This window comes from Eleutherodactylus coqui, chromosome 2 (assembly GCF_035609145.1).
Source record: "Eleutherodactylus coqui strain aEleCoq1 chromosome 2, aEleCoq1.hap1, whole genome shotgun sequence".
In the NCBI taxonomy this organism is placed as follows: domain Eukaryota; kingdom Metazoa; phylum Chordata; class Amphibia; order Anura; family Eleutherodactylidae; genus Eleutherodactylus; species Eleutherodactylus coqui.
The window spans coordinates 158,253,609-158,281,030 of NC_089838.1; the positions used below are offsets into that span (position 1 = coordinate 158,253,609).

A 27,422-nucleotide genomic window follows, 5' to 3' on the forward strand; every position below is an offset into this window, starting at 1 on the left:
CCTGGAGGTGCTTGCTTGTCCTGCGGCTAGCGTCTTGTCAGAGAGGGTGTTTAGTGCGGCTGGGGGAATCATCACAGATAAGCGTACCCACCTGTCAACCGACAGTGCCGACAGGCTTACACTCATCAAGATGAACAAAGCCTGGATTTCACCAGACTTCTCTTCTCCACCAGCGGACAGCAGCGATACCTAAACAATACGTAGGCTGCACCCGCGGATGGAAGCATTGTTCTCTATCACCATCAAAAACGTGGACCTTTTAGCTTCATCAATCTGTGTATAATATTCCTCCTCCTCCTCCTGCTCCTCCTCCTGAAACCTGACGTAATCACGCCGAACGGGCAATTTTTCTTAGGCCCACAAGGCTCAGTCATATAATTTTTGTAAACAATTTTTATACGTTTCAATGCTCATTAAAGCGTTGAAACTTTCACCTGAACCAATTTTAATTTTAACTGGGCTGCCTCCTGGCCTAGTTACAAATTAAGCCACATTAACCAAAGCGATTAATGGGTTTCACCTGCCCTCTTGGTTGGGCATGGGCAATTTTTCTGACGTACATTAGTACTGTTGGTACACCAATTTTTTGGGACCCTCGCCTACAGTGTAATCCAATTAATTTTTTGCCCACCTGCATTAAAGCTGACGTTACATCAGCTGTGCTGGGCACTGCAATGGGATATATTTATGTACCGCCGGTGGGTTCCAGGGAGCCACCCATGCTGTGGGTCCACAGGGAGTTGTATCTGCATGTGTCCACTTCTAAAGAACCCCAGTCTGACTAGGCCATGCAGTGTGGGTCGAAGCCCACCTGCATTAAACATGACATTACCTCAGCTGTGATGGGCAATGCAATGGGATATATTTATGTACCGCCGGTGGCTTCCTGGCACCCACCCATGCTGTGGGTCCACACGGACTTCACAATAGGGAGTTGTACCTGCCTGTGTCTATGAATTAAAAACCCCGGTCAGGTTGGGGCATGCAGTGTGGGCCGAAGCCCACCTGCATTTAATCGGACGTTACCTCAGCTGTGATGGGCACTGCAATGGGATACATTAATGTACAGCCGGTGGGTTCCAGGGAGCCACCCATGCTGTGGGTGCACACGGAATTCCCATTGCGGAGTTGTACCTGCCTGTGACTATTTATTAAAAAAACGCGGTCTGACTGGGGCATGCAGACACCTTGACAGAATGAATAGTGTGTGGCACATAGGTTCCCCATTGCTATGCCCACGTGTGCAGCTCCTGATGGCGGTGGCACAGGATTATATTTCTCATTGCTTCTGTACAGCATTGTGGGCTATTGCCCCGCCCCTTTTAAAGAGGGTCGCTGCCTAGCCGTGCCAACCCTCTGCAGTGTGTGCCTGCGGTTCCTCCTCATGGCAGACGCACTTATAAATAGACATGAGGGTGGTGTGGCATGAGTGCAGCTGAAAGCTGCGCAGGGACACTTTGGTGTGCGCTGTGGACACTGCGTCGTGCGGGGGGGGGGGTTGGGCAGCATGTAACCCAGGAGAAGTGGCAGCGGAGTGTCATGCAGGCAGTGATTGTGCTTTGTTGGAGGTAGTGTGGTGCTTAGCTGAGGTATGCATTGCTAATGAGGGCTTTTCAGAAGTAAAAGTTGTTGGGAGGGGGGGGGGGCCCACTCTTGCCGCTATTGTGGCTTAATAGTGGGACCTGGGAACTTGAGATGCAGCCCAACATGTAGCCCCTCGCCTGCCCTATCCGTTGCTGTGTCGTTCCCATCACTTTCTTGAATTGTCCAGATTTTCACAAATGGAAACCTTAGCGAGCATCGGCAATATACAAAAATGCTCGGGTCACCCATTGACTTCAATGGGGTTCCTTACTCGAAACGAACCCTCGAGCATCGCGATAATTTCGTCCCGAGTAACGAGCACCCGAGCATTTTGGTGCTCGCTCATCTCTAGTTTCTACCCATCACATGGGTCTTTGTCAAGCCGATCTTAATACATCACTGCATCACAGTGTTGACTCATGTTCAGCTTGCTGTACTATGCTCTTCCGATAACTCCCATTCACTTCTACAGGAGTTACGTAAACAGTGTAGAACAGCCAGTTCAACTGCTTCTGTAATCGGATTAACGTTTGATTTTACAGACGAGTCCTTCCTTACCTTTCCTTTTGTCTCAACGTATGAATCTAATTCAACTTAATCAACAGGATCTTCAGTCTCTAGACACGAGGTGCCACCTATGGAGTCGCAGCACGTTAGGAAAAAAACATGAAGCTCAATACTACACAAATACAATGATGTCTGTGCTTCATATCTAGAGTTGATGAGGTCCTCAGATCTCACAACTCAGGAAGTCACTAACTTCAGAATATAACTAGATAGCATTTATAAGGTGATTTCTGCCTTTTTGAGCAATAGTAGAGGTATATTAATTGTGCTCGGGAGCTTTAGGGGATTATAGGCAGGGAATTGCTCTTACACATACAAATCAGTAAGACACTACACACGCTATATAATAATGTATTACTGAGGGGCAACATGTTTATTATGAGACCTTGCGTACTGTTAATTAGGAACCGGTATTGTACCTAAAGCTCTGGAGAAGTCACAGTTCTCTTTTTGACAGCACTGCGGCTTCATATCAGTCCCTATTACATAGTAGGAAGTGTTAGAGGAGTAAAATAAGACTGATATTTGCAATGCAGTGGGTGGTAATCAATATGCTAGTGCTATGCTTACTAACAAATTTACACTGCAGCTTATCAAAAACCAAATGAAACAGTTTAGTCTTTCATGGACTTCCACAGCTGTCAGGAACAGTGCTTTGTATCTGAATGCCTACTAAATCAGCAGTCAGTAGAGTATAAACTTCTCTTTATTATCTAGCATGTGTTGCCCTTCACTTTTTACTTGTCCTTTGACAAGCAAGGTTGCCTGAACAAAGGATATTCATTTACCAGTGAAAATGAAAAGTGGATTACTTGTAATTTCTAATGATAAAAACAGAGGGATGGATTTATTAATACTGACTAAAATAAAGGCAGCATAAACCTAAAGAAGACAGGTAGAAGATGTGCCAAGTTTATTCACAGATCTGGTACATCTTAACCACTTCATGACTGGTGACGGTAAATTTACATGACTGCTTGCTGGGATCTGTGCAGCAGTGGCAATCACTCCCCCCCACCCCACCCCCAAAGTGGGTGAAATACCCAAAGCAGGCTGTTACTAACAGCCTATGTTTTGAGTGCCTGATTGGTTTAGGTCCCAATGACATCATCATAGTAACAGCCAATCACAGCGCTGGCTGGGAAAGTTTGTTGCAATAACAAACTTTCCTGGCATTTCAGTGATGTAACAGCCTCTCCCCGTTTTCTGTCATTGTGAGATTGGAGGAGAGAAAATTAACCCCTTCTATTACAATCACCTATACTAGTTAGTTATTATAAGTGGTTGTATAGACAAGGGTTCATTTTTAATAATTTATCTAAATAAATTAAATGTATAAGGGTACGATTGTACGTAGCAAATTTTGGTGTGGATCCTTCATCAAAATTTGTGGCATATTTGCAGATCCACTTCAAAGTACACACCACTTGGTGTGGATTATGACGCAGATCCCCAGGTGATTTCACCATTTCACATGAAGGGTTTAAATCTGTTACGGACCCATGTCGAAATCTTTTCTCTGCAGAAAATTTGCACCAATTCTGCTACATGAGAACGTACCCTTAAATTAATTTATTACATAAATTAGTTATTAAATCAATTTAATATCAATACCATTTATACAAATTAAAAATGATAAATTAAATATAAAAAGAGAAAAAACTGTATTTCTAATTGCTAAAAAAATACTATTAAAATGCTCAGAAACATACACAATTTTTCAAATGTGCTTTCAAAATAAAGTGAAAAAATGGAAATATATCTCGGATAAAAATTTGCATTTTGGGCTGTATAGCTCTTCAGTAGAGATGAGCGAGCATACTCGCTAAGGACAATTGCTCGAGCGAGCATTGCCCTTAGCGAGTACCTGCCCGCTCGAGAGAAAAGGTTCGGCTGCCGGCGTGGGTGACTTCTGCAAGAGGAATACCATGTGACACAATGACGTGGAACACGTCATGAGGCTCCTCCCCCACCGCCCGGCAATCGGATAAGCCGGTGCTACTGTAAGAGGTATGCCATGTGATACAATGACGTGGAACACGTCATGTGGCTCCTCCCCCACCGCCCGGCAACCGGACAATGCCGGTGCTATTAGGGGTTTTGTTTTTTAAAACATGAATATAGACTCTATCATACTCCCCAGGATCAGTTTAATTCAGCTCCAATGAAGCCCCAACTTAGGGATTACAATACTACACACGTCATAGAGCATCATCACTATATCACATGATGCTGCTGACGTCATCAATGCACGCCTACCCCCAGGGACGCCGGACACACGGCACTGACAAGCATGGGAAGGGTATGTCTTTTCCTTACTATGTATAAATATATGTATTATGCTTTTGTTTTATGTGTATGGCTTGAGAAAGGTGCTTTGCTTTGCACCGAAACGCGTTGCCTTATTAAACGTTTCATTTGATTGCAACTTCTGGATCATTACTATGCACCTTGGAGCATAGCTTTATACTTTGTGGAGGACACTCTGAGGAGGGGGCATCTGTACATCATACCCCCCTCCTTTCAAGTAAGTGTTACACCTCACCATTACTTACATGTGAACCTGTCCTCAGTTCACTCCGTCTTTGAGCGCGGATCCTTTTCTGATATTTTATTTTCTGTTATATCTGGGGGAGCTCTGGTCTCAGAACCCCCAGCTTGTATCTGCAGCTCTCCTTTGATTCAGAGGATTGGAGTACTGAGGAAAAGACGCATTGTGACCGCATCCGCATATTCTAGCAAGTGTGGATTGGATCTACCTGTGGCACTCTCTACTATTTTCCTGACTTTTAGTATACACCACGATCTTCAACTGTTTTGGTGAATTTCGGTGGATTTTTTGAGAGTACAGCGACCGGGTCATGGATTTATTGATGAGGGAATGGGAATCCCTCCCTGCAAGAATTAAGGGCTCCCTACAGGAAGCCCTTGGTAAGGAAACAACGATTTCATTTGACACTATTCCCCTTACCTTTTGTGACGATTGGTCGTGGGAATCAGGCCAAATGCAACATCCCCCAGAACGGCATCTATTGAGGTTTAAATTAAGGAATTATATAGAGACACTCTGGAGACATGCGATAGATTGGCTATTTTTGGCATTATATAAAGAAAATAAGATGGACCCTAGGGGGTTGAGAGTTGGGACTCAACCAGCCTTTCCGAATGATGGAACATTTGTTGGAGAATGAAAACTTATGTTAATCATGTTTTCAGATCTCATTTTAGAAAAAATTCTCGCTAAACGTAGGCTACTTGGTCTGGAAAGCCTCGTAGATCTGTATACTCTGGCAACACATTGCAATGAGGATGATTTTGAATATGCATTAAAATACACGAATAATATGGAGAGTAAAATAATTATACGAAAGATAGAGAAGTTCCAAAGGGATATGTCAGACTTCTTCTCAGAAAGAATTTTCCCATGGGAATATAAGAAGGCTAAGTTTAGCAACATAGAATATAATGGGAGGGAAACATCAATAGAGGGTGGTCAACCCGAACAAGTATCCGGGGATAGCACACAGAGACCCCCCCAAGCATCTGGACCCCAACAGGGAATAGATACCCAAGATTCTACCTAATGTTAATACCCATTTTAGACCTAGAATGTTCTATAACAATAGAATTTTCCAAAACAGTTATGAAAGGAATGATCAATATAATGACTACTCGCATAGAAATTGTCATGGGAAGGGCCCTCACAATCGGAGGTGGAATAATTATAATTTTAGCTCCCGTCATGGTATGACGAACAACGTGAATTACCAGAATAGGTTTTACAATACGTCTAGATTCAGGAATACTAACCATGGAGCCCCTGAAAGGAGACCCTATAGATTTCAGAATTACCATTGGGGTCATTCCTATAATTATCATCCTCCATATAACAATTATAAGAATAGTTATAAAAACCAATATAATAGAAGGAGGGATTGGACAACCTTTCTCAATCGAACCAATCCCAGAGGACCTAATGTAAGGCCAAATATAAATACAGAAATACAGAGGCCGACTGAAAATGCAACAATCACAAATAATATCGCAAATGATTCCATCATTTCTCCCCATACCTTAGAGATAAACCTATTGGGATCCTCCACAGGGTCATCTCCACCGTCTTTTTTAGGGCAAGGACCAGTATCCCCCCAGAACTCCCGAACGCACGAACTGGCCCCCCAGAAAATCATAAGGGAATCAGGTGCAACCCAGGAAGGGCTAAATATTGGTATAAACCAAACAACCAATTTGGGTCTAGAACTAGATCTGATACAAAAGACGGCAATTCCCCAAACACCAGCAGTAGAGGAGATTGTAGCTCCGAAGAGATTGATCAGGGAGCTACCCAAACAGCCAAGCCCCATGACAACGAGGAGTTTAGTCTCCAAAATTACGAAACCAATTCCAGTTCCGAGAACAAGGATTGCACAATTCTACCAGACGTCTCGGACCCAACAGGTCAGCCCAAGAGGACCACAAAAAGGAGAAGGGGCAGGAGAGGAGGTAAAAAACAGCGCCAAAAAACAGAGAGGAAACATCCCTATCAGAAAATAACGACGGAAGAAGAAGAACGACATGGAATTTTTAACATCTCCAAATATTTGCTCACCAGGAGGGAATTAGAGACTCTGGCGAAAGGTCTCTCATTTAGCCCCATGACCAATGCAAAATTGTTTGAATTATATGTCGATCTAAATCAATTTATAAGAAAACTTACTATTGCCCGTCACTTCGAAATTAAGAAATTTAATAGTACGGACATTACTACCAGTTTGCAAAGAGACGTGAATGATCCTGTAGATTTAATCCATACCAATTTTAAACCCAAAAATAACTTCTACCCAACAACTAGCAAGGGCAATTTTTTGGACACATATTACCATAAAGTTTTGGGGGACCTAACTGATATCTGCGAACAAAAAAGAGTAACCCCGTGGGGGGATAGAAAATTCACAGAATCCATCAATAAATTGGCTAATAATAACGAGATCGTTATAAAGAGTGCAGATAAAGGGGGATCTATTGTAATAATGGACCGCGATTATTATGACATAGAAGCAAAACGTATCTTGAGCGATGGTAGATACTATCGAAAACTCGATTCGGACCCGACACAGAAGTTTACTATGGAGTTAAAGAACTTGGTAGAGGTCGCCTTTGAAAGAAAATGTCTGACTAAAGATGAGAAATATTTTTTATTGACTAAACAACCCGAAGTGCCCTATTTTTACTTCTTACCAAAAGTGCATAAGGATAAAACAAGACCACCAGGAAGATCCATAATATCAGGGATAGGGTCCCTCACGTGCAATTTATCTGAATATATCGATCATATATTACAGAAAATAGTGATAACTTTACCCGCATATTTGAAAGACACGGGGGATTTTTTAGAAAAATTGAAAAAGATTTCGTGGAAACCAGGCGATATCCTTTGCACTTTAGACGTTACATCACTTTATTCAAACATCCTGCATGAGGCAGGACTAGCAGCAGTAGGTTCATTTCTCGCCAAAGAAGATCAAATGCCCACCAGACAGAAGGATTTTATTCTGGAGGGTATCAAGTTTATTTTGGATCATAATTATTTCACGTTTAACAAACAGTTTTAAATTCAAGAAAGGGGGACCGCTATGGGTACCAAATTCGCGCCAGCGTACGCAAATTTGTTTATGGGGGCCTTCGAAGAGCATATGGACAAACGTAATATCACGTTTTACCAATGCTTTATAGATGATATTATTCTTATATGGAGGGGGAAAGAGTTAGATTTAGTACAGTTTATTTCTCAATTAAATAATAACGAAAGCGGTTTACAGTTTACGGCCAACTTCAGTGAAACTTCCGCTACTTTCCTGGATATTGACATCTCCATCAATGATGATCAAATCCAGACGACCACACATTTCAAAAAAACCGACATGAATAGTTATCTGGACTATAAGAGCTGTCACGCCAAAACTTGGAAGAATAACATCCCCTTTGGACAGTTTATAAGGGTAAAGAGGAACTGTACGAAAATGGAAGACTTTGAAAAACAAGCAGTAATCCTGAAGAACCGCTTCATAGAGAAAAGATACCCAACGAGTCTTGTTAAAGCAGCTTACGAAAAAGCCTGTGTATATAATGTACAAACGAAAAATGGAAAAGAGAAGAAGAACATTGAGGGGAAAACGGATGAGAAGGGTAGTAAAACGATTAGATTTATTACCAAGTATAATAGTCAGCCACATACGGAAGATTCTTTATAAACATTGGAATCTTCTGAGGGAAGATCCTTTCCTCCAGAAGATCCTTCCTATTAATCCTTGCATTACTTTACGGAGAAATAGAACTATAAAAAACATGGTAGCTCCATCTTGTCCATATAGAAAGAGGGGATCTAATATTGAAAAATCTAAATTTCTAAGCACAAGTACTCTGAAGGGGTCATATAAATGTGGCCATTCCAGATGTAAATGCTGCCAGTCCATCACGCATGCGAGGAGAGAAATCCTGATTAATTCGGATAAACCCCCATATAAGATCAGTTCCTTCTTGAATTGTAGTAGCTCCTATATCATATATCTCCTTGAATGCCCTTGTGGTCTAAAGTATATAGGCCGTACCACAAACCCCTTACATATCCGTCTTAATAAGTACCACTGTAACATCCTTAATGGCTTTTTGAAGCATAGCGTGTCAAGACATTTCCTAGAGAAACATGATAAGGACCCTTCAGGCCTCAGAGTTACACCACTGGAGAAGATCAAAATAAGTTCAGCCACACATTTAAAAACTAGAGAAATGTATTGGATTTTCAAATTAAAAACACTAACACCTAATGGCCTCAATGAAGTTTTAGAGAAGATTTAATTAATAGGAAAGGCCCCTCTCTAGGAAATTTTAAGAGATTTTATATGTTCATTATCTGTATTTTTAGTTTATTTTTTATCATGTTACATGTTATATTTATATATCTATATATTTATACATTAATTATTAATCATTGTAAGGATACATCCTAATTATGCAGTAATTATTCATGTGCCGTTGTATTTTGCAACTTGTGAGCAAACATTTTAACACTTTTAATTTTATACTGCTCTCATTATAGTTATATACATATATGCATTTTTATCATAACTATTTGTAAATTGGTATCATAATAGATTTTTAATCATTAACATTAGTGGTAATATAATAACGGAGCTATTATGCTATTTTTCCTCTAACGAATTGAACTAAACGGCCGGCATTGTGTGATGGTTGCTGTGGCAACAACAAGCTGCCTGGTTAATTTAGAACACAGGACGCTACTCATAATATATGAACACAAATCCTAAATGATGCATTATTATATATTTTTTCTTTTTTTTTTTAGGTTAGTTACCATTATTTGAATTATATAGTATTATTGTGTTGCCCCCATTCTAATATCTAAGCAGCCGAGACAGATGATTCACATCTAAATATATGGGTTTCGCTAGTACATAGGCGATATATAAGGTTCATTACCACCGGAGGCGTGTGCTTCACTATCAGGTGACTCTACACGTCACGATGACCACCCCTTTTCCCTCGGCACTTCTGCAAGAGGAATACCATGTGACACAATGACGCGGAACACGTCATGAGACTCCTCCCCCACCGCCCGGCAACCGGATAAGCCGGTGCTGCTGTAAGAGGTATGCCATGTGATACAATGACGCGGAATGCATCATGTGGCTCCTCCCCTACCGCCCGGCAACCGGACAATGCCGGTGCTATTAGGGGTTTCGTTTTTTAAAACATGAATATAGACTCTATCATACTCCCCAGGATCAGTTTAATTCAGCTCCAATGAAGCCCCAACTTAGGGATTACAATACTACACACGTCATAGAGCATCGTCACTATATCACATGATGCTGCTGACGTTATCAATGCACGCCTACCCCCAGGGACGCCGGACACACGGCACTGACAAGCATGGGAAGGGTATGTCTTTTCCTTACTATGTATAAATATATGTATTATGCTTTTGTTTTATGTGTATGGCTTGAGAAAGGTGCTTTGCTTTGCACCGAAACGCGTTGCCTTATTAAAAGTTTCATTTGATTGCAACTTCTGGATCATTACTATGCACCTTGGAGCATAGCTTTATACTTTGTGGAGGACACTCTGAGGAGGGGGCATCTGTACATCATACCCCCCTCCTTTCAAGTAAGTGTTACACCTCACCATTACTTACATGTGAACCTGTCCTCAGTTCACTCCGTCTTTGAGCGCGGATCCTTTTCTGATATTTTATTTTCATCAAAATTTGTGGCATATTTGCAGATCCACTTCAAAGTACACACCACTTGGTGTGGATTATGACGCAGATCCCCAGGTGATTTCACCATTTCACATGAAGGGTTTAAATCTGTTACGGACCCATGTCGAAATCTTTTCTCTGCAGAAAATTTGCACCAATTCTGCTACATGAGAACGTACCCTTAAATTAATTTATTACATAAATTAGTTATTAAATCAATTTAATATCAATACCATTTATACAAATTAAAAATGATAAATTAAATATAAAAAGAGAAAAAACTATTTCTAATTGCTAAAAAAATACTATTAAAATGCTCAGAAACATACACAATTTTTCAAATGTGCTTTCAAAATAAAGTGAAAAAATGGAAATCTATCTCGGATAAAAATTTGCATTTTGGGCTGTATAGCTCTTCAGTAGAGATGAGCGAGCATACTCGCTAAGGACAATTGCTCGAGCGAGCATTGCCCTTAGCGAGTACCTGCCCGCTCGAGAGAAAAGGTTCGGCTGCCAGCGTGGGTGACAGGTGAGTTGCGGCAGTGAGCAGGGGGAGCGAGGGGGGAGAGAGAGAAAGAGAGATCTCCCCTCCATTCCTCCCCGCTCTCCACCGCCGCTCCCTGCCCGCCACCGGCAGCTGAACCTTTTCTCTCGAGCGGGCAGGTACTCGCTAAGGGCAATGCTCGCTCGAGCAATTGCCCATAGCGAGTATGCTCGCTCATCACTACTCTTCAGGTCTGCTATGACTCTAGTTGCTTTTCTTCAAGAAAGCCACAGCAATTAGCATTCATGTCATATAAAGACAAAAGGGCTTGAGACACTACACAGAATCATGCAAGAATATGACATGAAGCTATTCTTTCCATCTACTGAGAATCCACTACATGTAGTGGTGTATATCTTTGTACTTGTCACAGCTAAGTATATTTGTTCAAAAGCTTCCGGATTAAATCTAGACATTAAAAATTGCAGATATTGCTCATGATTGATTAGATGTCACTCCACAGCAAAATGAATAATAGTTTCTAAGCATTTATTGATCATTCATTGGCAGAGATGTATCATAAAAAATGAAAAACTTTCCTTAGGCCTTATACAAGGATGACATTATGAGAATGGCCTGAAGGACAAGTGAGACACATTTTTAGTGGCATTTTTACAAGTGTTTTTGCTGAAGTTTTTTTATTTTGTAATATTTAAAAAATAATTTTTGTCTGACATTTTGCAAATCCTATGGAGAAGTGAAAAATGGCATGAAAAGACACCCTACCCAGAGGCTGCTGTGTTGTAAAGTATAAGCAAAAGCCAAAAAAATACTGCAAAGTTAAATGTCATTATTTTCTTACAAGAAAAGGGAAATAGGACTTAAAGTAAACTTTGGACCTTTCTGTTATTGAATTGAGGGAGTGGACAGCAAATCCAACCAGCATTACGAGCATTGCACACTTAGATTTTATGAACTGGGTCCTTGCTACCTTATGGATGCCACTGTTCCTTCATGTCATTTGTGTTCGACGTATCTCCAAACTTATGAATATATATATATATATATATATATATATAATTATGTAAAGTCTTTAAAGCAACATTACAATACAATCTAAGCAATGCTCCTGTGTTTAAAACCAATTTACAATTCACTAAGATGTGTTGCCATTTTTGCTTGGCACTCTTATGTAATTAGATCTAATGGTGTTTGTCAGTGTTGATGGCAATCTGTTCACAGCTGTTAGGTATTTTTTGGTACACAAGCGCAACACATCTGAGACACCCAGGTCCACTAGAACAGTGCGCCGAAGTCTAATGTGGAGCAGATGCATCTCTTCTAAGCATCAGCGAATCTCGTGTGCTCATACATTAAGCAGATTTAAATGAGGCATAGATGCAGAATCGTTTTCATTTTTTAAATCAGTTATAAATTAGAAGTTACATTTGTACTGTGTATGAATTTATGCAGCTTGAAAGCTGGAATAGTTAATGCAAGTTAGCGCCGATTACTGCAAGAAATATTTATGCTTATCCTGTATCATCTTGCAATATTTACTTGTTCCTCGGCTCTCAAGTGATTCACAATATCTGTATAAATTATGAATGTAATAAAAGTCATCAGGATGAGGGTAGTCTGGACAGGAGACACCAGTTAAAAGCCAGAGTTTTATGGAGTTGTTTGTAAGTGGAGAGGGCACCTTCTTTTATAGCCCCTTCATTTTTAATTTCTGGAATGAATGTTCAGGTCATAAAAACATAAAGAAAATAGAGGAAGTAACATGAATCCAACTTATGCAATTGTCAGGGCAAATTATATTACTGTTGTAAATTTTAAAGACCACGATTGATACTATTAAAGTACAGAATGAAAAAGGGTAAATCAAAATTATGCCTGGAGATTGGAAATGATTATATAATTAAGGAACAAATCCCTTAATTAAATGATTTAATGAGGTTTTTTTTTGTTTAGACAACCACTATTTAAAAACCCTTCTTAGGGACCTTTCACACATTATGGAATAGCCAGCATGACACACCGCAAGCAGAGGTAAATTCTGCACCAAAATCCACAGTCTACATGTGGATTTTGATGGGGAATTAAAAATAGCTTAAAAATTGCCTACAATTCCGCATCAAAATAGACCTGCAGATTGAACTGTGGATTTCCACAGCTGCAATTTTGGCTGCGTCCTGCAGCGTAATTCCCATAGAAAGTTACCAAGAAGCAGCACAGTGGGAAAACGTCAGGCACTCTTCTTTAGGCTTAAAAGCTTTATTGAAAACAAGAGTCACAGAGGCAGAGGGAGCTAATTTTTATAAAAGCCCAAATCACAGAAGATCCCTTAAAACTTATAATTTTTTTATTTAAATATCTTAAAAGACATACACACATTGGGCTCAATCATCAACTGATGAAAGGACAAAGACAAGACAACATACAGAACACACGTGCTTCATATAAACCAAAGTGTAACCGTACACGGGAAGTTTCGGATTGCAACTGAGTTCATGCACATATGTTGTGGCTGCGTGAATCTCAGATTGCAAATGACTTCCCAAGGGGTCGGTATTTTAGTCGTATCTCATGTGTAGCTCGGATGACTAAGGTGTGATGGTTTGAAATCGCATCTCACCACAGTGTTTTATCCCAGTCAAATTGTCGATTTTATTAAGCACTTTTGTTTATTAGTTCAACTTGATGGACTAGTCAATTAATCAACAACTAGATTAATTCAAGATTCAGAGTACAGGGTTCAATGCATTTCTGTCGGACCTTCGACTTTTCAAGAACCGTCTGGTCAATGATCTGAGATATATTCATAGGTCTGTCTATATATCAATTTAGCAGACATATGTTTAATGGTATCAGAATTTTTTTTTATCTAAGTAGTTGATTTTTCTGTGAACAAAAATAATTACTAGTATCCCCTGATCTTCTATAGATAGAAGATTAAGAATCTCGGGGTTGTTGTTCCATACTAGATAATAATTACATCTCCCTCATTTGGTAAATATTAGTCAAAGTGTTTGACCCGTCTCCTAATGATCAGAGATTGGTCAAGCGATTTATTGAAATCGCTAACTTAGGGCAAGGTTTGCTTAGTATAACCTAATTGCCCTGATATTGAAGCCAAAAGCTTGCAGAACTCAGCATGAAACAGAGGATAATACCCCTTAGTCTAGGACTAGATTTCTATAAATAATCTTGTCTAGATACCTAGATTAGAGTATAGATGCTGAATAGAGAGTGTTTCCTATTAGGCTAAGAGTTAGAGAGAGAGAGTTGGGTAGCCTGCTGCCCTGATGGTGGGTAGGTGGCCATTCTTTATTGAAAATCCACAGGTTTAAAAGCAAGCGACATTTCAACCAACGCATCGGTCCTTGTCAAGCTTGAAAAGACCACTGTGTTGGTCGAAACGTTGCTTGTTTTTAAACCTACTGATTTACAATAAAGAGTGAGCTTTTAAGCCTTAAGGCTGCATTCCCACGAACGTATATCGGCTCGGTTTTCACGCCGAGCCGATATACGTTGTCCTCGTGTGCGGGGGGGGGAGGATGGAAGAGCCAGGAGCAAGAACTGAGCTCCCGCCCCCTCTCTGCCTCCTCTCCGCCCCTCTGCACTATTTGCAATGAAAGGAGGCGGGACGGGGTCGGGGCTAAGTTCCGAGAATTAGCCCCGCTCCCGTTCTGCCTCTCCCCATTGCAAATAGTGCAGAGGGGCGGAGAGGAGGCAGAGAGGGGGCGGGAGCTCAGTTCCTGCTCCTGGCTCTTCCATCCCCCCCCCCCCCTGCGCACGAGGACAACGTATATCGGCTCGGCGTGAAAACCGAGCCGATATACGTTCGTGGGAATGCACCCTCAAGAAGAGTGCCTGACGTTTTCCCACTGTGCTGCTTCTTGGTAACTTTTGTATGGTTTATATTGGTAGATCGGTGGAAGTCTGGGTCATAGGCCTACAACAGTATAGCTCCCCCACCTTTGTGGAAAATCTTGGACGTGCTGCTGACATCTGAGCTTCTCTGCAGCGTAATTCCATCACACGAGAAAGGTCCCATAGGGCATATTGAGTAATGATGGTGAATTCACTGCTTGTCTTCTTTTGTCCTCTACATTTTGGCATTCAGGGACCCCAGAGACACATTTTGTAAATGTAACAACACTAGCTGGACATAAAATGTCAGAACTGGACTTCATCTATACCACTTGCGTTTCCCGGATACTAACGGTATCTCACAGTACTCAGAAGAGAGTGCAGAAGTAGGTGGTGCTACCCCAAGAGAAAAAGTTCAAGAACAAAATGATGTAAATCCTTGTGGAGTTAGTGATGATAATAAATCAAATATGGATACAAGGTGCTGCCAGCTCAGGTAACACCTCGATCATGGATGGTTGTGTCAATAGAAACTGCCATGGGGATGTCGGTCTGCTGGGCGGTGGATGTGGTCCTCTCTAGGGTGAGACCTTGCAGGAGCTGACATAGCAGGATTCTTAGTAAAATAAAGCTTTAATCTGTACAGTAATAACACACAGTAACAAACTTGAATCTGACCAGGAACACAGGACCAGGATCTGACCAGGAACACAGGATCACAGCAGAAACTGGCACAGTGGAGTGGGTCAGGAACAAAGCTGGTACCAACAGGACATAGGAACCCAACAGACACTGACCAACAAGCCAAGATTAAGGAAACTGATGGGGTATAAGTCACAGAGCCTACATTGAAAATAGCAAACAAATGATGATTGGTAGAATCCAAACCAGGAAAGAATTAACTGTTCGTTGACTGGTGAGATGCAGCAAAGCTGGAGAACAGAACAGCAGAGCTGCCTGAATCAAAGACCCACATAGTAAACACACTTCATGACAGAAACTAAGGTTAAAAAAAAAAAAGTGGCAGATGGTGCAACCCTGTGCAAATGATAGGCACTTGAGAACAGGATAAACTGTTAATAAAGAAATTAGTATATTTGCTACTTTCTTTATTAAATACAAAGGAGTCAGCTGGATCGCAGGCTTCTTGTTACGTGTAAAGGCTCCCCGCTCAGCGCTTCACATAGAAGGTGAAGCGCTTAGTGAGAACCCAGTGATCTGACGGCGAAGTCTTTCTATTTAGTCACTCTGCACCAGTGCTAACAACCGTAGCGATGATGTCAGGGTTCTTGAAGTCATTTAGCCGACTGTTGTCCTCTGCAAAAGGGCCATTACAGTAGGGCTGATTTATCCAACAACCAGACAATCAGATGATAGCACAAATGAATGATGGTGATGCTAGACAGTAGAGATGAGCGAGCACCAAAATGCTCGGGTGCTCGTTACTCGAGTCGAACTTTCAGTGATGCTCGAGAGTTCGTTTCGAGTAACGAACCCCATTGAAGTCAATGGGTGACTCGAGCATTTTTGTATATCGCCGATGCTCGCTAAGGTTTTCATTTGTGAAAATCTGCAAAACACAAGAAAGTGATGGAAACGACATAGAAACGAATAGGGCAGGCGAGGAGCTACATTTTGGGCTGTATCTCAAGTTCCCAGGTCCCACTATTAAGCCACAATAGCGGCAAGAGTGAGACCCCCCCCCCCCCCCCACTGTCAGCGTAAAGATCGTTCTCCTCTGCCACAGCTGTAACAGCTGTGGCAGAGAAGAACGATGTTAGCCCATTGAATTCAATGGAGCCGGCAATACAGCCGGCTCTATTGAAAGCAATGGGCTGCCGGCGTACGCGGGATGAATTGTCGGGAAGGGCTTAAATATATAAGCCCTTTCCTACAATTCATCCAGAAATGTGTAAAAATAAAAAATATATATATACTTACCTGGTCCCGGCAGAACGATGTTAGCCCATTGAATTCAATGGAGCCGGCAATACAGCCGACTCCATTGAAAGCAATGGGCTGCCGGCGATCGCGGGATGAATTGTCGGGAAGGGGTTAAAGGGGTTGTCCTGCGCCGAAACGTTTTTTGTTTTTTTTTTAACCCCCCCCCCCCCCCCATTCGGCGCGAGACAACCCGATGCAGGGGTTAAAAAAACAAACCGGAGAGTGCTTACCTGAATCCTGGCAGTCCGGCGTCTTCATACTCACCTGCTGAAGATGGCCGCCGGGGTCTGCTCCCTCCGTGGACCGCAGCTCTTCTGTGCGGTCCATTGCCGATTCCAGCCTCCTGATTGGCTGGAATCGGCACGTGACGGGGCGGAGCTACACGGAGGCGGCATTCTGCACGAGCGGCCCCATTGAAGACAGCAGAAGACCCGGACTGCGCAAGCGCGGCTAATTTGGCCATCGGAGGCCGAAAATTAGTCGGCACCATGGAGACGAGGACGCCAGCAACGGAGCAGGTAAGTATAAAACTTTTGATAACTTCTGTATGGCTCATAATTAATGCACAATGTACATTACAAAGTGCATTAATATGGCCATACAGAAGTGTATAACCCCACTTGCTGCCGCGGGACAACCCCTTTAAATATATAAGCCCTTCCCTGCAATTCATCCAGAAATGTGTAAAAATAAAAAATATATATATACTTACCTGGTCTCGGCAGACGGAGTTCAGCGCGGCAGGCTGCAGTTCTCCTGAACTGCTCTGAACAGCTGTGAGTAGTATTCAGCAGCCGGGGATTTAAAATCCCCGCCTGCTGAATGAGATGCCTCTGATTGGTCACAGCCTGACCAATCAGAGGCATCCCTCACTCACACCCATTCATGAATTCATGAATGGGTGAGTGAGGGCTGCCTCTGATTGGCTTAGCGCAGGGACAGCTGAGAGCTGCCCCTGAGCCAATCAGAGGCAGCCCTCTCTCACCCATTCATGAATGGGTGTGAGTGAGGGATGCCTCTGATTGGTCAGGCTGTGACCAATCAGAGGCAGCTCATTCAGCAGGCAGGGATTTTAAATCCCCGGCTGCTGAATACTACTCACAGCTGTTCAGAGCAGTTCAGGAGAACTGCAGCCTGCCGCGCTGAACTCCGTCTGCCGGGACCCGGTAAGTATATGTATATTTTTTATTTTTACACATTTCTGGATGAATTGCAGGGAAGGGCTTATATATTTAACCCCTTCCTGACAATTCATCCCACGATCGCCGGCAGCCCATTGCTTTCAATGGAGTCGGCTGTATTGCCGGCTCCATTGAATTCAATGGGCTAACATCGTTCTGCCGGAACCAGGTGAGTATATATATATTTTTTATTTTTACACATTTCTAGATGAATTGCAGGGAAGGGCTTATATATTTAAGCTCTTCCCGACAATTCATCCCGCGTACGCCGGCAGCCCATTGCTTTCAATAGAGCCGGCTGTATTGCCGGCTCCATTGAATTCAATGGTCAGTGCTCGTTTAATTGAGACGAGTACCGCGTGGTGCTCGTCTCGAGTAACGAGCATCTCGAGCACCCTAATACTCGAACGAGCATCAAGCTCGGACGAGTATGCTCGCTCATCTCTACTAGACAGATAATGAAGCATAATGGATGATAATGAACAGATAATAGCTAACTGACCTCTAACTTTAGCTTTCCCTAATCCTTCTCCTAATCTATCCCTAATACTGACCCTAACATCAGACACCACTATCCCTGAGTATTCCTTATGGAAATCCATAGACAATGAAACCAAACTGAGCAGACCTGAACTAGGACGCAAGCCAGAGCAGGCAAAACCAGGGAAAAAACAACAACATAGGACCAGGCTAAGAAACTAAGGACTAGGCTAGAAATAACCACATTAGGTGTTTAATGTATTTGTCAACAGCTACTAGGCTATAAATAACAACAATAATAAACTACTCTGTCAAAAAACAAAGCTAGAATAGGAACAAGATACTAGAAGCAAACAAGGAATACTTGAATAAAAAAATTATTCTGACCCACCTTCAATTTGTACAGAACTGGCACATGTTCACTTTTATTGCATCCTAAGCTACATTGTTATCAGCACATAAGTAAATTCTAGTAGGTTATTTGTGAATTAACCCTTTGAGAATTGTCCCAATAGCAAGCAAGTTTAAAACTATATTAGCTCTATCACTGTGTCAGAACCTTATCTCATCCAAAGATGCAATGATGCCTTCATGGGCCAGTGTGACTCGAGCTGGGATATTAGAATGTGTTTTCTGAGGCATAATATTGCTCTATTGTTATTACTGTGGTGCATAAAAGAATTAGTTAAATGACTACCTCAGTTCTGCTAGATTAATATTTGTCTATATTTAATGTATTTGTCAACACCTACTTATATTGATTTAATTAATTAGTGTTTTAGTGTTCGGCCATTATTTGGCCATTTGTTGAGGTTTACTGTATACTTCTCATGTTCAGGCTTGACTTTATGTACATTTATCTACATTTCCATCATAAGTTTTATAATATTAAAATTTGTATTTTTAAAGTGATGTGTCAAATGACTGCTGGATTTGTTATATTCTTATAATAGAGCCAGAATAATATTATCTGGAATATAGAGGTTGAGTGGTAAATGGCTCTATCCTCTGTAGATCAGCCCCATAAACAGACCTAGTATTCTGGGCTTCATTCTGTAAATTATACATATAAGTGCAATGCGTGCACTATCTCTACTTTGGCTTTCGCTTGCAATGAGGCCAATGAGTAAATATTTCGGATTCTACTGCAGGCATATCTAACAACAGTTATAGGGCTACCTCAAAAACTCTATTCTTTTGTTTTACCAAATGGTAATGTCTATGTTCACCATCGGGGCGTTGGAATAGAGAGTGTTTATTAAGGTAACTGGTTATATGGGACTATCCAGAATATCTGGAAATTGTAGACGATAACCTCAATTCTCCCGTACCGTATTTGTGGTAAATATTCATGCACTTCAAAATCTGGGAAAAATATACTAGTATATGATTTAATAACTCTTTTATAGTCCGGTTCAATACTAACTTGAAGGCTTCAACGGATCTTATACAACAATCATAACAACATTTAGCAAATGAATGTTGCTCATTGATCATCTAGTTGCATTTTGAAGGCTTCATGTGATACCGCTTAACCTTTGGCTTATTATAAAGAACAGCTGTCGTCGGTCCATGACTGATAATACTTATATTAATACTAATTATAATGCTATGCTTTTGGAGTGAATTAAACTAATTTACTATAATTACCAATCTCATAAAATTTAGTCCACAGGGATTGTTTTTTTTTTGTATGAAGTCACCTGCAGATTCCAGACGACGGGAAGAATACTTTGCTTTCATGAAATGTATTGCCATATGGTACACTTGTCTGACTATGATCTTAAGTGATAACAAAAAGATTATCTGTGTTTTTCAACTCATAATACTCTAATCTAATACTCTAATCTCCAAAATATATGTCAATTCTGTGCTTAACCCTATGATGACAACAAGAAGGAATAAAATAGTTTTGAACTTTGTTTTGATTTAGAAGATCATTTTATATGACATTCAAGGTTTACGTAGCCTGTCACTATAATTAGGAAGGCCTAATGGGAGATTACAGACTCTTTATTATCAGCCATAAATAATACCACTTTTTATTGTTTGTTTAAATCCAGACTGATGTGATGGTAAAACTGAAACAAAATGACCTAAGGATTACTTATCCTTTACTCTGAAGTATTAATGGCTGATACACAATAATGACCGTGAAGACCAGTGTACAACATGTTTCATTGGTTGTAGTGATCAGTATTCCTTTACCATTAACGGAGTTCTCCAAACTTTAGCTCTAGCTATCATAAAGAAAGTTTGAAGGAAATCCAAATGTCTAAGATATTTTGGTTGGATATCCAATAGGTCTATTTTATTTAATGTTCTTTCGCCTAGTTCCCTTGTATACGGTATATACATTCTTCTACAGGGTGTAGTCTTTTCATATATATTAATATCTTAACTTACTAATCTTGCATTTATGAAGCCTTGTTAATTTATGACTATTCATTTTGTGACCTAGAATCATGAATTTGTGGATGAGCAGACCTATGAAGACAGCTGCATGGAAGTATCTACCATAAATAAACCAAGGAATCACAGTCCCTCTTTGTTATCTCAGCACGAACGCAGTAGCTTTTGCTGCACAAGACGGAATAAAAAGAATTTGCGTATTCCGAATGCTACAACATGTAGCCATCGTGGAAGTCTTCAGGAGCTTAGTGCTATCCAGATCCAGTGTATGGAAAGAAACCCACTACCGAACAGGTATGGAAAATCGAAAATTCAATGAAAAACTAAAGTGAAATGAAATTTATATATGTAATAATTGTTAGCATTGTGTTAGTGTCGGTGTCAGCATTCCCAAGTGTTACTTTGACTGAGAAGTTGACATAAGAGTGGCCTCCAACATAATTAATAACTTGACATTACAGAACACAGCATAATGAGTCCATGACCTAGGACCCTAGAAAGCTCTGTAAAGCTTACCATAGATGACCATAGACATAGTTGTAATATATCTTGTCTGATTTCCTCACAAACTTGGGTAGGTTTCTTATTTCATTGGATCAAAGATGATCAATAAGCATCTTGCAAGCACATCAGACAATGGTTATCTCAGGTAAAACAATAGGATTGAATCATTTAAATCCAAGCGGTCTGAAATACTTGACATGAACAACGGAACCTGAATCCTTTTTGTGATTCTCAGGGATTCTTCCACTTTCAAAATGATTCCAGCAGTGTTTTATCACAATAACTGTCTCCAAGATTGCAAGTCTTTTCGACAAGTTAGGGAAGACATTATTATTGAATTATCCTGTCATGTTTAGTTGCAATCCTTATAGAATATGAGGGAATGTTATTATCTGCAATACAGAGATCTGTTAGTGCAGCTGATCAGCCTTCCAGCAGCCTACAGATTGTGCTATAATATCCTGTACATTATGTACCACTAATGACCCTAAATGACCCTGGAATCTGTTAAAGATGAATGAGGTGTTGTACACTGTTTTACATTAAAATTAATGTGCTATTCTGGGCATTTAATCCCTTGTAGTATTGATTACCTATCCTCATCAATAGTTGGTGCATAGGGGTCTGCCACTTGAGCACTTTCAGTGATCAGCTGAACTCAGCCTCTGCATTCACTGCAGTGGGGCCAGACATCTACAATCAATGAAATCAATGGGAGCTATACCTCTATTGCCCTTCTAGCTCTGACCCCAACGTGGATGAAGCTGTCAACATATGACTCACTGCAGTGGGCTGAGATCAGCTGACTACCAGGGGTTCCAAGCTGCGGACCCCTGCCCACTAACTATGTGAGCAGCCGGATTGTTATAGACAAACAAATAAAGAAAATAATTTAAAGAAAAAAGAATCCTTATATACGTGACAATCCTTCATCTCTGATTATATATTGACAATATTTAATCGTATTATGGGAATAATCACTTAATTTCAATAATACTCAAAGGGTATCATAGCCTTATCAATCAGGTATGCCAAATTTAATGGTGCTACAGAGAATACAGCATGAAACAGACAGTTGGAGTTTCAAGATTTGCTTTCTCCTCTGAAGATCTGTATTGACTAAAAAAGTATATATAGATAAAACACACTGTAGCACAAGCTGATCATGAGCAAACACCGCCCGACTGTCATCTAATTACTGTATTATAGATGGATTGGGTTTCCTAACTCAGCAATATAATCACCAAATTATTCTAAAAGTTACAATTGACCATGGCAGTTATATTATCTTAAATTTACATGTGAACATATGCAATTACTAAATGCTAAGGCTGGCAATTATCTTATCTCAAACTTACATAAGCACATACATTTCTAAAGCCTCACCCACTAATGACTTTCTGTTTTTGACCACTTTTAGAAGTCAGTTATGACTCTGCAATAAAATAAAATGTAATACACTAATCACTAGGTAATCATTTAATCACAATAACATTGATACTGATCCCAGCAAGCCATCTCTACAGTGTGAGAGGTGGATAATGGCCTTTTTACACGGGATGACAGTCGGCTAAAACCTGCATGAGCTCTGGCGTCACCGCTAAGGTTATCAGCGCTCATGCAGAGCGTTTAGACTGATATACTTTGCCGCTGGATTGACGACTTCTCGCTCAGTGCTTCACCTTCTATGTTAAGTGTTGAGTGGGGAGCATTTACACAGAATAAGAGGCCAGCAATCTAGTGCTAGTTTTTATGCTGACTGAAGGTCAGCAATAACAGCGTGGGAATGAATAGTGAGCGTTTTTTTTTTTTTGCATTTACACTGCACAATTATCACTCAAATTAGTTTGTTTGAATGAATTTTGGATGATTGATAATCGTCCCGTGTAAATGGGGTATAAAGGCTCATTTAGACACAATGAGAATCGCTCAAAACTCGTTTAAAAGGACCTTTTGAGCGATTCTCGTTCTGTCTAAATGCAGGGGCATCATGCAGTTTTCCTGCACAAGTCATTTATCACTGAATTCTAGCTTGCAAGAATTGAGCGATCAGCTGTTATCAGCCAACTGCACTGATGAGAGATGAGCGGACTTTTGAAATGTTCGGTCCAAATTAATTTAAACTAAACCAAAAGTTCACCAAAACTCTTAAAGTTGGTTTATAACACTGTGTTGAGAGCAATAAAATCCCTTTAAAATACTCTTGAGTTTCATACTAGTTTTGAGCAAACAGAACCAACATAACCTTGTTTCTCGTAGAACTTTGCTAAAAGCTCGGTTTAAGTTTGTGCCTAACCAAATTATTAGTAAAATTTGACCTGAAGCAGGGCTCTAGTATTTCTGCTTGCTCAACACTATTTGTAATCTATAGCCATGCACACACACTGGTCTTCAAAATAACTGTAGGTGTCACAGTGTAGTAACCTAACTAGAGATGAGCGAACGTGCTTGTTTAGAGTAATTACTCGACTGAGCATCGCTTTTTTCAAGTAACTGCCTAATCTGGCGAAAAGATTCGGGGGCGCCGGGGGTGAGTGGGGGGGGGGGGGGGTTGCGATGGGGAGTGGGGGGGGGAAAGAGAGAGAGAGACCCTCCCTGTTCCGCCCTGCTACTTCCCCGGCGCCCCCCGAATCTTTTCGCCTGAGTAGGCAGTTACTCGAAAAAAGCGATACTCGATCGAGTAATTGTCCTAAACGAGCACGTTCGCTCATCTCTAAACCTAACCCAAGAATACCGAGCTTCAGTATAAGTAACTTCTGTCTCTCATCTACAGCAGGTCCAGTCTAAATGCCAAAGTGGATGAAACCTTGAAACTAAACTGTGAGTCTCCATATGTCACAACAGCTGTAATAAGTATCCCAACCCCGCCAGCAACTACGCCAGAGGAGGACGGTAGATCAGCGCCCCCTGACTATCCACAAAGGAACATTGTGAGAGTGTCAGCGCTATAAACCCTGCTGAGAGTGGAGATTTTGTATTTCAAGAAACAACTGTACACAAAGGCAGCAATCAGCTCTGACAGGAAAATGAAAATACTTCAGCCTCCCTGAGATTTCCAAGCGGTGGATTATTTGCATATTAATAATAAAAGACAAACAAACAGATTTGAATAATGCAATGGGACCGTACAGCAGATCTTCCAATCCAGTAGAAGTGTGACTACATACATGAGCACAATGAAAGATCGCCCATTGATTTCCTTTTTTTTTTGGCTTTTCTTTTCCTTCACAAATGCAACATTTTTATATGAAAAAAAAAAATCTGAAAAACCCTGCAAAGGAAGTCTTTTGGAGTAGTAAAATTACCATTACAGCAATGGAAACATTGTGATTATGTTTTCCCTAGAGGGAACATTGAACGTTCCATAGCATAATGAGTATGAAAGAACATGCATAGCAAGTATATTTGTACTTATTGAAATGACATCAGTAATGCATGCAGCTATTCTTCAGAGCAGGGATTTGAGATAATTGAAGCTGTTTCCACCAAACATTATTTTAGAAAAAGGCCTTTCAGTGCGCTCACAACTGGATAAATAATGTTTACAGTATCAAACAAACAAAAGCATTTTGGGAACAGAGAATATTTATGATATCTCATGATGTCTTGTACATAAATAGTGTTTCCCCTGTCGTTTTCTTGTTGGGTTATCTTGTTTGGCAACAAGCGCAATAATTGTGTGTTTGCTACATCAGAAGTCTCTATTTATTTTCTAATTCTCAGTGTTGTTCAATGAAAAGTCTCGAAAAGGATATCTGTGCATACAGGTTGATTACTTTACTTCTCTTACTTTGTGTCGGTTGAAAAGAAAATCGGAATATGAGCAGAGATAATAGCTATATTAGCTCAGTGATGGGTTTTTTGGGGGAAGGATTTTTAAAGAACTCTTTGATTCCAGAGCATGCATGGAAATTGATTGTTATTGGTCTGGAATGCTTGTGATGTTACGCTTATTATTTTGTAATGCTGGTGGTGTCGGTTTTGATGTTCAACATTAATATCCTGTAATTCATATTGTACGTGCCGGACAAATTCACTTACTACCCCCTATAAATGAAAGTCATGCAAAACCTAAGAATGTCAATATGTATTATACCCTTTGTCTGTTAACCATTACAGTTCCATTGACTAACGAGGCATAGTTGACTTGCTGTTGCACAATTCCTGATCAACAGCGAAGGTTTTTTTACAGCTGGTTGTATTCTTATCCCAAGGTAAGGATATGGTGTCATAAAGGTTATGGATAATGTGTGAGAATGCCCTGCTTACTTGTACCCATTGATGCTAATTCCTTGGCATAGTTCTGAGGAGGCATACCTAGCCATAAAGTTTCTTCCAAGATAATAATATTTCTCAGTGACAACAAATTCCCTCTCTGTGTTTGACTGGGTGGAAATAAGAGTTTTACTGGTGGACACCCATACCTTCATAGTTGTCATGCTTTATTCTCTATTGTCAGGTTATTTTTTTTGATTATTATTTCAGGTTCTACGGGCAGAAACTTAAATCGCCTTAAAAGGGTTTTCCAGGAAAATACAAATGATGACCTATCCTCAGGATAGTAGTTGAGTAGCTGGGGTTCACCGCTCCGGACCTGGCGGAACAGCCAATTAGTTGCCCGCTGTCAGCCCCACAACACACAAGGGTACAGAGTGGACTCAGTTAGCTCTAACTCTTGTGAAATGGTAATTCTAGCGCAACTCTCATTGACTTTAATGGGAGCTGCACCTACAAGTACTTGTGCCGGCCACTACATAGGGGGTCAGAACTAACTGCTTTTGCTCCATACTCCTCTGTTGTGGTGCTGACATTGAGCGACTGATCAGCTGGGTTCCCGAGTAGTGGACCGCAGCCGATGAACTATTAATGATCTATTCTGACGATAGTATTTGCCCAGAAAACCCCTTTAAGTTTATAGTTTGCTATTAACAAACAAATAAAAAAAAATGTATCAAAATAAATATTGGCACTGCCTGAAAAGCCTTATGGATATGCCATGAGAGTAAAGCCTTGCGGTGAGATTTGTCAGAAGTCTTACAAACTCATTGGTTTTCCCTGTAAAATTGTCTTTTTGATAATAAATGAAAAATGTGGCTTGTTCTTCAGCAACCATTGAGAGTTTGGCTTTCATTTAACTGTTCGGGGAAAATGAAAGCTACAATGTGATTGTTGGCTTTGCACATCAAAACCAAATGTTCAGTTAGACAGTCTCAATAAACAAGGCCTGCTAAGAAGAAACTCATTAATGAAAACTCAATTCTGCTACAAATGTATCATAATTTTTCTTATTGCTAACCTAGAAACGGAGCAGCAGGAAGACGTATTGGACGTATTGGCCAAATTCATCTAAACTGTCCAATAGAAGAAAACTGACCTTGTTGCCCATAGCAATCCATCATTGTGCAGCTTCATTTTTGGGCTTTAATTGGTTGCTATCAGCAAGGCCAATTTTCCTATTACGCAGTTTAATAAATGAGACACCACAGAACCTGGGCAACAGATTCGCCAAAAAATAGATTTGGGCATTAGTAGCTGATCTCCTACCCTCTTTATTCTAGCCTTTGCTGAGAGTCAGTGTGCTACTATACAACTGTGTAACTATTTCTAAGGCCTTATTCACACAACCGTATATACGCAGCTATTTAGCTGTATCAAAAAATTGGGCAAAAAGCACGACCATTTGAAACATTGGATTCCAATGTATTCATTGAGATTTGTAGCCACATTAAAAAAAATTGTGCCATCAAAAGTAGAACATCAGCAACCTTTTCAGAGGCCGATTTTATACGCTGCGTCCAAAGATAGGTCTTGCCCTTTCTTTGGCCAAGATATGCTGGGAGCTCCCATAGACTCCTATGGGAACTGAAAAATAAGGGGGGGGGGGTTAGTTTACGTGCATCCATTGCTGGTTAAAGAAGACAGCTGGCTCTATGTAAGCATTAGCAGTCATTTCGAGGGGTTTCTGTGCTGCAGCATCTTTTTTTGCAGATACGCTGCAGCCGCCCTTGTGAATGGCCGATAATACGTTAATTAAGATTGGGACTTGATCACGGTTATTATTCCTTCATGCAATTTTTTATCACGTGCGGCCAAACATAAAAACACATACGGT

The 27,422-nt window shown here is 40.7% G+C and overlaps 1 protein-coding gene across 3 annotated transcripts in view; it reads left to right on the forward strand.

Moving 5' to 3' along the window:
* The window catches only part of KCND2 (potassium voltage-gated channel subfamily D member 2), a 432,713-nt gene extending 408,346 nt beyond the window's left edge, over window positions 1-24,367 (forward strand). For all 3 annotated transcript variants that reach the window (XM_066591825.1, XM_066591827.1, XM_066591826.1), the window contains 2 exons: window positions 20,856-21,100; window positions 24,084-24,367. In XM_066591825.1, the coding sequence (XP_066447922.1) occupies window positions 20,856-21,100; window positions 24,084-24,261 (423 nt within the window). In that variant the 3' untranslated portion in view covers window positions 24,262-24,367. The remainder of the gene's footprint in view (window positions 1-20,855; window positions 21,101-24,083) is intronic.
* The last annotated feature ends 3,055 nt before the right edge of the window (window positions 24,368-27,422 follow it).